Source organism: Saccostrea cucullata, unplaced genomic scaffold, assembly GCF_032062105.1.
Source record: "Saccostrea cucullata isolate Sc308-1 unplaced genomic scaffold, CSIRO_AGI_Scuc_v1 ctg297, whole genome shotgun sequence".
Lineage (NCBI taxonomy): Eukaryota > Metazoa > Mollusca > Bivalvia > Ostreida > Ostreidae > Saccostrea > Saccostrea cuccullata.
The window spans coordinates 331340-344891 of NW_026929962.1; the positions used below are offsets into that span (position 1 = coordinate 331340).

A 13552-nucleotide genomic window follows, 5' to 3' on the forward strand; every position below is an offset into this window, starting at 1 on the left:
ATTTAAAGTACATGTAATATTTATAACAAAATGAAAACTGCTGTGAAATATTATAAAAGTAATCATTTTGCAAAATTGTTTACTGCAATATTTAGATGAAAAGTCTGGAATAATTCTAAAACTTGGTGTCCTCTGTTTTCTTGCCTATGAGACCAATGATCTACTAGCTTCAAATCTATTTTACATCCTGTGATACTAATTTAATTACGGATATATTGTTGTGTTTTGTCCTCAATTAGATAAAATAAATCCTATTTCTAACGGCTAAGAATCCGCTTTTTTGATCTTGAAACCTACACGCCATATCAGAATTCCTATTAAATACCATTATCCTAGAGCAATATGGGGGATATTGAACAGATGCGCGAATTGTGCAAGTTCGTCTAGAAATAAAATCCTATCAAATCAATGAGATTTAGTTAATGTATACAAATATGACAATTAAGAATCAGCAACAGTGGCCATAGGGTTTGGGATGATAATTTAAGGAATACAGATTTTGATATGTATTAATTATATTGGCATTTCAGAGGCACTTGAAGTTAATTCTACAAATGGTAACCTAAATAAAATTTTTATTTCCTAATTAAGATTTTTTTTAAAATCACTTAGTTTCAATCATTTTTTTAAATATCCTCCAAAACAATTGATTTCTGATTATTGTACCTTTATTGGATTTTTTCTTACATTAAATGTTCTACCAACCCCTTTCTATACTCTTCACATAAGAATTAGGAGTAAAGGAGAAACTTCAAAAGAACTGTGAAATAACATACAGTACATGTATTTGAGTAGTCATGTTATTGTGTTAACCCAAAGGGGATGCTCAAAAATTCCAAAGAACTACCAGTATTTAGAAAACCGTTATCATAGAAAACTGATTAATAAATATACGGGGGTGGTAAGAATGAAACTTGAAATCCCCCCCCCCCCATATTTTAAATGGTTCAATGTTCTAATGAACGAGAAAGACACTGTCAAGTAGATTTTGTATCACATTTAATGAACATAGTTACATATACCTGTGTATACAGGTTTTATAAATAACATGGCAAAAAACACTGCAGTCTGTACTCTGTAGTCAGAGTGAATTTCTTTAGCTACATCTTTCCAATAACAAAGCCCTTGCAACTTTGAATGTCGCTTATAAATTCACTTGTTTGCTTTGGCATGCTGTTCCTATGTTGCTTAGGATAAATCTCAATAACATAAATATGGAACATTATCACTGCTTTGTAAAAGAGTGAACTTAATATCACTCCGTAGTTCCTATTTAGTTTAGTTATAGATATCTAAGTACTTTCTGAGGTTTGTGTTTTTCAACATTCCTATCAAGATTCTGTTTGTTCCTTTGGAAATGCAATGTCAAATACTTCTTTATAATGTTTCACAAAGTGCACTTCTAGATCTGATTTCACGGCATCATCCAAATCTTCAAATTTACTTCGGTTTTCTTCTGGTAATATCACACATTTCATCCCAGCTCTTTTGGCCTAGAAGAAACCACAGAAAAAACAAAATCTTATTTTCATATTTTTCTTTGGCTAGACAGAAGTAAAATGATTTTTAAATGTTAGTGTTTTCACTAATTTTTAAGCTGCAGGTTGAGCCTCATGCTTTAGCAAATCAAAAAAAAATCTATTAAAAATTCCAAACCCATACCCTTTATTATACCTATATTAAATATATAATAATTGCTGTTTTTTAACAGACAAATGGCAGATGTTAGAATTTAAAAAAAAACACATGTGCAGCTTACTAATACTGAAGGTGCCTTAAAGTTAATATTTATTTACATTTACCTTATTCAGAAATCTTACAACCAACAAATTCAGCAATAACAACAAAAAATGAAGATATTTTAAAAGTGTTTATATTTACAGCAACATAAAGTCATGAGGAGAAGATGATACATACTGCCAGCAGCTTTTCTTTAAGGCCGCCAATAGCCAGCACTTTCCCTGTTAGAGTGATCTCCCCTGTCATAGCCAGCTCCTGTCTACATGGCTGACCCATCGCTAAGGACAACAACGCTGTAGTGATGGCGATACCTGCACTGGGTCCATCCTTCGGTGTGGCACCCTATGTAAATAAAGCAAACGATAAGTGTTTACTTAAACTTGATGATGAATGGAATAAATCCTACTGTATAACTGGAATTTTAGTGAAACACAAATTTAGGGATTTGTCCCTAAAAACTGGTATTTTAATCTTAGCGGGAAGTAATTTTAGCGATTTTCAAATGCTCACTAAACAAACTATTTAAGGAATGAATTTAATAGCTACCCATTTCATACCGGTATAAACTGGGTTGGGGCAGTTTACGCTTTATAAACCGCGAAGCGGTTTAAAAACGCTAAAAATTTTGCTTATACCCAGTATTCCTTGTTATAAATGGGTAACAAATTCATTAAGGAATGAATTTCATAGCTACCCATTTTATACGGTATAAAGTGAGTTGGGGCAGTTTACGCTTTATAAACCGCGAAGCACTGTATTGAGAAGAAGTCGAAAATGTTAAAAGTTTACAGACGGACAGACAGATGGACGGACGACGGACAAAATGTGATCAGAAAAGCTCACTTGAGCCTTCGACTCAGGTGAGCTAAAAAAGATTATTGTTCTAACAAAATGACTTCAATTTGTGCAAAATTTGAATGTAACGTCAGGCGGAATGATACGTTTTTGACGCACGTCATTGTGACGTAGGCAACCCATTTTATACGATATAAAATAATTTTTTATCCAATCAAATACATCGTTACAACCATAATTAAATTATTTGCTTATAATTTAATTTTCATTCATTTGATGTAAGAAAAAAAGATGATTGTTCAAACAAAATGACTTAAATTTGTACAAATTTTGAATATAACGTTAGGCGGATTGATACGTTTTTGACGTAAGTCATTATGACGTAGGCAACCCATTTTATACGATATGAAGTAAATATTTTATCCAATCAAATACAGCGTTACAACCAGAATTAAATTATTACAATTAAAACGCAATCATTTTTAGCAACATTCAAATTTAGCGATCTCAGCACCCTCTCTAATAATGACTAAATTAAATCCATGCTAAAAATTTTGCTTATACAGTGGACCTTCAGATATCCGGACGCCAGATATCCGGATGCTTCAGTATCCGGACGCTTTTTCATCGGAACAGAATTTTAAAATGTTATTATGTCTTGTTTAACTGGTGATTCAGGTATCCGGACGCTTCACATATCCGGACAAATTAACTCGGAACCAAAGCGTCCGGATAAATGAGGCTCCACTGTACAGTATTTCTTCTTGTTATTAAATGGTACTAAATGATAAAAAAAGTGGCACTATCTTCTGTACGGTAATCACTAACCTCGGGTGAGTGAAGGTGAACACTAGACCTGTGGAAGAAGTCGTTATTTGGGTCCAATTCCTGCAGCAGAGTCTTGGAGTAGGTGTAGGCAATCTTGCTGCTCTCCTCCATCACTTTGGCCATGTTCCCTGTCACATTCAGAGAGGCAGGGCTTTCCTTCTCCTTCTCTGTAGCAGGGGGGACCTTTACACATTCTAAATATAATGTGGTGCCTCCTGAAATAAACAAAGAAATATGGGTTAAATGTTTATTTTCAAAACCACTCACATACATTTCATTAATGTGTACAGGGAAATTCTCTGAATGACACGAGTTGTACCATAGCTGGTCCATGCTAGCCCTGTGACAACCCCTGGTGGTGTGACATCATACATCCTGTCCGTCTGGTAAATTGGGAGACCTATGAACTTCTGCAGGGTGTCATTTTGGACCTCCACTTTCTCACTCTCCTTCCTGGCAATCATTAAGGCACACTTCCTGTATATCTGGGGGAAGAAATGTTCAGATTTTAAAGTCAGCAATCTTGAAATAAAACCAAGAAATGCTCATTAAAAAATTAAAACATCATATAAAAATACATTTTATACAAGGACAAATTGTGTATCAGCTAACAAGTCTTGACAAAATTTCGTCTAATTTTCATAGATTCATTGTAAATAATCTACTCACAAATGTGTAGTCATATGCATGTATTTTAAAATTGAGGTCAACATGTATGCTGTGAAAAATCTGCTTAACAAAACTTCATCTATTAATAAAATTAAATCATTCCTGGTCTACCAGTGTGCAGAATATGATTCAGGGAAAGAATAATTTAAAAATAATATATTAAACCATGATTAAATTTTATTTAGAACTGATTCTTTGATGAGAGGAGTTACCTTTTCAATATGTTTTTGAAGATTACGGACTCCACTTTCTCTACAGTAAGAATGAATTAACGTCTTTAGGGAGTCATCGGCTATATGAACCTGTTCACTTCCAATTCCAGAGTTGGTCTCAGCTTGTGGAACTAAATATTTCTTTAAAATAAAAAGCATGGAAAAATAGAAACTTCATATCATAAATCTTATATTACATACAAATTTAAGTTCTTCATCATCTGTGTTAAACTTGAGTACATATATATGTCTGATGGTATGTTCCTTTTTAATTATTTTGCCAAGAATGAGAGACCAGTTATTTTATCTAACCATGTATCAACACGGGCGATAACTGGAACTCAGTGAATTTACTAGAGAGTTCCAAAATTTAAACACGGCGTGTAAATTTTAGATGAGAAAAAAACAAACGTTGAAAAAATTAGTTATATTTTTGTCTTTCTTTGGATTATATTTTAGGTTAAAAGGCATACACAACCTCTAAAAGGTTTGTTATAATTAATTTAGAAGTCATTTCAGTGAAAATCCTTTTGTATTTTTATCTTCAAAATTGTTTAGGAGCAATTCTGCAATTTCTTGCCAGGTTGCAAGTATATTGGTGGTATTCTAACTGTGCATATTAATTTGAAACATAAACTGATATGAATATCTTAAGTGCTTTTTATTTTAAGCGCCAGTGACAATTGGCAAAATTTTGAAGCGTAAAAATTAATCAACAGCTCTTTGACCCAAATTCGCAAAAATAAATTGACACAAAAAATTTCAAGATTTACGGTATGTGAATACATGCTTGGCAAAGTACAAGTATTATTTAATAACCAACCTGTGCTATGTGGAATTTTTCATCTGCAATGTACCCTGAAACTTCAATAACTTCCATTCTGTCCAGTAATGCATCTGGAATGGTTTCAATGTCATTGGCAGTGCTAATAAACAATACCTGGAAATGTAAATCAAATGCATAAAATTAAAATAAACAGGTTGAATGACTAGTCGCAAAATTGAAAATACATTCAAGGTACCATGGATGTACACAGACACTATTTATGTTCATTAAATCAAAGTATGCTACTTGTAATAGATGAGGTGCGACACACACCACACAGGAATCTATAAATTCTTAAATGTTGAAAAAGCAGCATAGAAAATTCAAACTTCACTATCAGAAGGAATTCTGACCTTGGATACATCTATAGGTACATCCAGGAAGTGATCTAGAAAGTTAGCGTTCTGTTCGGGATCTAACAGTTCCAATAATGCTGCAGCTGGATCTCCATGTAGTCTGTTACTTCCTATCTTGTCCACCTGTTGAATGGATCAAAGAATATAACATAATTAACATACAATATAGTTCCTTTATTTAAAGAAAAAAGAGGTGTCCAAAATTTGATTTATAGCAATCAAAAAATTGTAACTGAAAATTTTTAATTTCATCCATATCGCTATAATTAACTTAGCGACACTCACTTAATGCAGCGTTCGTAATTTGTAAATCATACATAACACTAAATGTTACATCTGGTACAGAATGTCTGACCTTTACTAAGTCAGGTATTTAAAACAAACCTCATCTATAAGGACCAGTGGATTCTGTGACTTTGTTTTCTTCAGACACTGGATCATTTTACCAGGCATAGCCCCTACATACGTTCTCCGGTGTCCCTTGATTTCTGACACATCATACATTCCTCCCACACTGAATCTATAATACTGCAAAATAAAAAATTAATTATGATAATATTCCCAAATAAATACACCAATAAACATTCTCTGGAAGACTTTAGAGAATATTGCTATAAAAGTGAATTATCCAAGATCATGATGATAGTTCTTATACTGAAGCATACTAAGGTTCATTAAGAGTTTTCCTTGCTAGCATTCATTGAAGTCTGAACAATAAATAGGCATTTAAGCACTGCACCAATGAAGCCTGTTTATTGTTTCAGTGGTAGTTTACATCAGTATCAGTTACCTCTCTGCCTAGCGCCCGGGCTATAGACTTGGCTATACTGGTCTTCCCTACACCTGGTGGTCCTTGGAAACATAAAATCTTGCCTTGTGTTGATCCCTTTAATTGGCTGACTGCTATGAATTCCTGTAGATTAAAATAATACAATCATACCTTTACCTCTAAGTCTTACATTTATTAAATTGTACTGAGTATAGTTTTTTTTTTATATGATCAAATGATCTCTACCATTATCCTGTCTTTGACATCTTTCATGCCGTAGTGATCAGCCTCCAATATCTCCTTAGCCTTGCTCAGGTCTAGATTTTCTTCTGTGAACTTTCCCCAAGGTAAAATAGTTAGCCAGTCCAGGTAATTACGAGTGACACTAAAATAAAATAGAGAAAGATATAATACAGTCAGCCAACTCAAGTATATAATAAAACAGGAAGCCAGTCAAGGTAATTAAGAGCAAACTGATGTAAAATACCTGACCAGGTCATGAAATTAAATGATTAGTACATAGTATAGTTGACTTTGACATAAAACAGCTGGGTCAGGTAGTAATGAGTGACATTAAAATAGCTAACCACTGTCATGAAGTGTGACACTTACCCTATGTAACATTTTCTAAATAATTTTTCAAACCAAATACTCGCAGACATTACTCACAAAAAAATGATTTACCTGAATTCTGAGGAGTGATTATCTAGGATGGATAATTTATTCAGTTCTTCATTAATAACTTCCATCACATGGTCAGGCACTGACAAACCCTGAAAAAATTACATGTATTAAAATATATAAATTTAAGAAAAACCCCAACAAATCCAGTACAATACAAATATTGAAACATACATTTAAAATTCTTAATTTGTTCACCCAATTCACTTATGAAAAACTTAAGTACATATGTATCATCAAACATCTTTGTGGAGCAAATGAACATACATATATCTGTCACAATATTACAGATCACCAGATGTCTCTTTTTTTGATTATCATTCCCAACAAAACATACACTCTAAATGCTGTGTAACAGGAAAGGAGAAAATGTATGGTTGGACCAATATCAGACCCCGGACCCCTGCATCACTAGTCAGGTGCTCTACCAACTGAGCTATCCAGGCTGATTTCCACCGCCCGAATCATTAAAGGTGGTAACTCTATATCTTCAATGCCTTATTCACTGTTAACTTGGTCTAACTTGGTTTTTTTAACATGACATAATTAACACTTATCCAGTATTTTACACAACTTACCTCTAATCTTTTTCTAAACTTTTCCTCTATGGCATCTTTATCATCTTTCTCCATACCCAACTCCTTTTTGATCAGCTTTAACTGTTCTCTTAAGATAAAATCACGGTGTTGCTTTCTCACTTTTTCTTCAACCTTGTAAAAACAAATTCATTAGTTAATGTAATTCAGTAAGCATTCAATGCAACCAGTTCCAAATCATGAAGATGCTCAATACTTTCTTGCCATTACCTCTTCGCCAATTTTCTTTTGAAGTTTATTTCTTTCAAATTCTTTCTTCAGCAATGTTAGCACCATGTGTAATCGTTCTGATACCTGAAAAGACAACAATGTTAAAATTCATAATATATATGATAGTAACAAAGATATTATCAGATTTTAATTTGTCTAGCTGAACAACAACTACTGGTATACCGGTACTTTATATTTAAAGTCACTTAGTCTGATTGAGACCCATAATTTTTTTACTCAATAATATACATGTATCTATTGAATATGGATAAAAAAAATTGATGTGACTGGTTTGTTTGGAAAACAACATTAATTATAAGATGAATCTGACAAAAAACAAACATGCTACAGATTTGTAAATAGGTCAGACTATGTGACTTTTAAAGGCTGAACAAATCCTGCAGACAGTGATAAATACTGTTTGGCCACACATTGTATCATGTTCCTAAATTGCATTTCTGGTGATTCTTGCAGGTTGTTTCAAGATTATAACCATAGTTACTTTCTCATTTCTAAATTAAAGGATGATTTGTATTACATATCAGTTGACTAGACAGTAGATACTATTGTCCTCTTTTGTTTATACATGTACTTACATCTAGCTCCTCCAGAACAGACTGTAAATCTGAGGATTCAGCTGCTGTTAACTGGGCACCTACACGAAATCAGAGTCATGTCATCAAATTAACAACAGTCAGAGACATTTCAACAAATGTAATAGATACAGTACTTTAAAGTTTTAATTCACATTCATGTCAACAAATATAACATATGTAGTACACATGTACCTTCAATTTATTGACATTGTAATACTAGCACAAAGTAAGAACCAAGCAATTCAAAATTTGTCATCATAAATAAATCATTTCCTAGGAAGTATGTTATTATGATAGCTTATCAATGGTGATGCCTATACCTAGATCACTGATGTAAACTGGATTATCATTGAATCTGTTGTGTTGAATCATGTAGGCCAGATTTTCTCTGAAAAACACAGTGTTGAATCAGTATTTTTGATTAAATGAGTAGTATTTGCCAGTAAGATTACATTTTTCATGATTTTACATATATTAAACAACAGATTGTATTTATAAATTATTGTTCTATCATTTGAATGCAGTTACTTCTTCTATGTTCATAATAAACTGTACAAGTACCTGTAAATAGGATTCAGAGAGATGATATCTCTGATGGTTTCTACCACTGCTGCTGTTGTGGCCTGGAAAAGACACAGGGCAACGTAAATATACATGGAAATAAACTTAGTACTGTTGGAATGAGGAGGGTTTCTGAGTAACAGTTATTTATGCCAGAGAGAAAATATCTGATTTGCAATATCAAACTCAGCAGTTATCTAACACTGAAAACTTGAAAATTGTTTCTATATATCTTACCTTCATTTGATCATTGTACTCATAGGATATGTCTTTGACATTCTCTGTTTCCACCATCAGAATTTTATCCATAGACACAGTTTTAGCAACATCTTCCTCTATTTTTTCTCCCATGGGTGGAGGTGTGGGTGTGTTCATTGCTACAATTGTAACAACATTTATTGCCTTAATGTTATAACATTTAGCAGTACACATGCAAGAGCAAGAATTCGAGGTAACATAAAATGTTATAAAATTCTCAAAAGAGTATGACTGTATATTGTGTGATACAACTTCTTCAAACTGTTAATGTCTCTGGATTCAGAAACTAGCTGTATTTACATATAAAAAAAAGTTTCTAAAATCTGAATCCTAATTGACCATAATTTTTTTTATTTGAACCTTATCTTTTTAAAAATGAAATAAACCTTGCACAACTTTTGTAGGATGTGTTTTGCGAGATGCTCTTATTTTCCACTATAAACTTGTATACTTGAATAAATGTTTTGTGTCATTAAAACAAAAGTACACATAGTTATAAATGTGTCAACATACATGCTATTGGTTCATCTAGTGTCTCTGTGGTTTCTACTTTCTCTTCACCATTGCCATTATTTGCCTTGCCATTTCTTCTCCTCTTCATTTTTCTTTTGCTGTCATTTTTCTCTTGAACTGTTTTGACTGTCAATAAAATGAAAAAAATTAATTAATTTACCATATAACGAAACATGATATTTCCTTATTTTAAGAATATTAAAATCTTGAATGCTACACATTCAAGATTTGCAAGAAAGAAAAAAATGGCAGCAAAATTCTTTTCATTAAGAGCTCATACAGTGGCTATTGATAACACACATGCATACTAAATAGCCTTGCTTTAATTATAAACACAAAATTTTATGAGTTTATATTAGGAGTTGTAGAAAACTGTTTAATATTATAAAATCTGCATAGACACAAGAGAACAGTGGCCTAACCGTTTGTCAAGTTTTATAAATAGAATTCTGTAACAAGGTAATAGGTAATTTGAGCCAAACTATGAATTCTACTCAGCAAACAGAAAAATGTGCATTACCTTGCCATATTTTTTCAGGTGCACAATCCATCTCAAAAGACTTATTTACATTAAATATTTACAAGTAAGAAAAATGATTTCGTAAGTAGTAATTTACATTAAAAGAAATAATATCAGCAGAGAGGATATTTTTCATCATTTAAACATGATAAACAGAACTACAGTGGAGCCTCATTTATCCGGACACTTTGATTCCTAGTCAATTTGTCTGCAGATATGTGATGCGTCTGGATACCTGAATTACCAGTTAAACAAGACAAAATAATGTTAAAAACTTCCGCTCCCCTGAAAAATCGTCCAGATACTGAAGCATCTGGATATCTGTCGTCCAGATATCAGTATTATCTGAAGGTCCACTGTATATAATGATATCCAAGGGTAAAAATTTACTTAATACTTGCAAAAACTGGCTTTTAGAATGTACACTGTAATAATTATACATGTAGTACATGTATTTTCTTTAAAAGTAAGGCAATAAATAATCAATATCTACAGCTTACTCCACTTATATTGAACTCGCTTATTTTGAAATTCCGCTTATTTTGAATTAGAAATAAATCCCCAGATTTTGCCTCTCATATTCTTTGCATTAAAATAACAGTTATATTGAAATCGGTTATATTGAAATTTCGCTTATATTGAAGCCACTGATCGGTCCCCACAGGTGATAATGAGTTGTTTTAATAACGGTTATATTGAAGTACTCCCTGGCGGCTGTCGTTACCGTTGGTAACAGTAATTATGCCTGATTGAGCAGTTGATATACAAAGGTGTGAATAATTTAGTTTTCAACATTTGTGTATTAATACTGCATGTTCTTACGAAATAAAATTCTTCACTGTTCAATTTTTTGCATCCACGTATATAATACGGACATATTGAGGCTAAACAGCTAAACGTAATATACTAATCCCCACAGATCTAGGTAAAAAACATAACTTTGAAATTAAATACGTACAGTGTACTGTTAATTAATTCATATGCCTAAATTCGAAATAACTAAGGGATTAACCCGAGTACACTTACGATGAAATACAAGCAGCATTCAGCAGTACTTACATGTAACTGTTCAAGTCTGTGAATTTTCTCCAAAAGGTAAATAAATGCGATCGGGGAATAATAATGAGGGGTGAATCGAAGATTGTCTTTTCAATGAAACAGACATAAAAAAATATTTAAAACTTCAAGGACTCATATTCTTTGTAATCTGTTAACTGTTATAGATAAACGATGACAAAATTAATTTGTTCGGGTTTGTTCTTCTTTATTTTAGATTGGGATTGACCTTGTAAAAATGGCGGCTTCACGATTTCGCTTATATTGAATTACTGATATATTGAAATAATTTGCATGGTCCCCTGAATTTCAATATATCCGGAGTAGGCTGTAGTTTGTTCCAATAAAAAAATTGAAATTCCAATAGATGATTTTATAAAATTATCCTATCTTCATTTGTTACCAGAGTCTGAATTGTTAGTTACATAGATTATTTTTTTTGCCAGGAGGAAATGCAATAGGATTTATTTCAATTAAGCCATGTAATATAAGGATATTACAAGTTCTTTTTAATTTAAATATTGTATACAGGATTATTTTTGGCCAGTGTTATTTTTGCCCTTTTACATTTGCTTACAAATTTGCCCAGTACCATTTCTGTTTATGAAATCATACTGTATACTTTGATTTTGCCCCTTTTTAAATTCACCCACGTGTGACAAGTGCAAAAGGGGAGAAAATTTCGCTGTATACAGTAGCATGCTTTCAATACATCAAAGATCAAAACCTATTTTAACTGGCATCTATACTGCTCTGAGAACTTACGTGGTGAAATTGTCCCTGATGGAAAAGGTTCTGCATCCTCTGTTAAAACATCAGTTATTCGGATCCTAGAAAATGCACACACAAACTTTTATTTTTATGCTCATTATTAATTATGTAATAATTTGACCTAAAGATCATAAATTTAAAATACATTCATAAAGTAAACTGTTATTGTTCTTTTTTCTCAAATTAAGATAAATGCCTATTAACACTACTAAGCAAACCTTCTGTGGCAGTTGACAATCAATCTTATTTTTGTTTTCATGTCTTGCAACTCAGCAATTTGGACGAATGTTCCCACTTTGTAGATATCATCTAAAGAGGACACACAATCAGCTTCATTTCTAAAAAAGATATAGTAAATATTTGCTAATTCAGTTTACCATCATCTTCTAGAACATTCTGTAAATCCTACCATCTATTGATTCACTGCATGTTTCAAATCAGAATTCAGGCTTTTCAACAATGAAAAAATTTACATACTGGTTTGAATGACACAGATACCAGCTAGCTGTAAACATCTACCAAGTCAAGGTTGCATCTCTTTCTCTCCCACAAATCTGCTGATGCTCATGTGTATTGTGACCTTGATACATCAAAACATGATGCAACCAAAAAAAAAAACAACTTACGAGTCACTTTTCTTCAGAAAAACTCCTGCATATGGTTGATTCAATTTAACTTTCCTCCGCAACAAATCCATTAAATCAGGATCTTTTATCTGTGGAAAGAAAATTATAAACATTGGTAAATTACCAGCTGATTGCCATTAAAGTTACCTTTATTCTACTTAACTAGCCATTTTCACATGGACTTTTCCATGTGAAATAATTTTCACTTACAGAGTATCTTACTTATTATTTTTAAATATGAAAAGAACATAGATACTTAAATTTTTCTATACACATTCAACAAAATGTGCTCTTGTGGATACAAGCTACATGTACATGTTGGCATGCACTGAAAAGAAATATTTACCTCTAACATTTTACTAAATTTAGGGAAAACAGGATTTCGGTTGACAGCTAATACTGGCACTCTTGGAAAGTAATCCGGTACGGTCAAAGGGGTCGGGAGGTACTGGGGTCCTTGGGGAGGAGGGGTTTCTCCATCCTCTGCTTCCCCCGAAGATTGTTGACTTGAATACGCTCTTAAGCAATGCCAGTTCACAGATGATGCTCGTTTCCATGTTTTCAAAAGATTTTTGTTCCAAATAGACAATTTTTTAGAATTACATAACTTGTTTTCTACACTGTAAACATGATGAAATCTCCGAACTGTCGATTCGTTAATCCTTGATAGTTTGGCTGAACAAGAATGGCGCCAAAAATTTGATTGTAAATTTTCTGAAATTGGTCGAGATGGATTTGAAAAACACTGATAATGTCTATGTAATCTAGTTATTCGTAATTGCCCAAAATTAAAGTTACATGTGCGAACATTTCGCATGAAGGTCGCCATTTTTAATACTACTTCCGGTCCCAAGATTTTATGAACTCGTACCTGTTTGATTCGTTTAAAAAATGCAGCTTAAATCAATAGAAAAATCATTTGTTTCTGATTAAGAAACCCTGGCTAGTGAAGATGCAAAATTATCTTGC

At 32.7% G+C, this 13552-nt stretch overlaps 1 protein-coding gene across 2 annotated transcripts; it reads right to left on the reverse strand.

Annotated features, from left to right (window-relative positions):
- Positions 1-982: 982 nt before the first annotated feature.
- Positions 983-13436, reverse strand: LOC134282558 (lon protease homolog, mitochondrial-like). 2 transcript variants are annotated; one of them, XM_062764960.1, is made up of 22 exons: positions 12930-13436; positions 12584-12672; positions 12176-12295; positions 11952-12016; positions 9611-9727; positions 9077-9216; positions 8840-8901; positions 8599-8666; positions 8279-8337; positions 7683-7766; positions 7455-7586; positions 6880-6968; positions 6442-6580; positions 6217-6339; positions 5811-5954; positions 5424-5549; positions 5068-5184; positions 4245-4385; positions 3683-3848; positions 3364-3578; positions 1918-2082; positions 983-1493 (listed from the first exon to the last, which is right to left on the reverse strand). In XM_062764960.1, exons 1-22 carry the CDS (start codon positions 13410-13412, stop codon positions 1332-1334), a joined length of 3006 nt encoding a protein of 1001 aa, XP_062620944.1. In that variant the 5' UTR covers positions 13413-13436; the 3' UTR covers positions 983-1331. The 2 variants fall into 2 exon arrangements, with proteins under 2 accessions (XP_062620944.1, XP_062620943.1); XM_062764959.1 differs by having other exon boundaries at positions 9611-9736; positions 12930-13435.
- Positions 13437-13552: the final 116 nt, after the last annotated feature.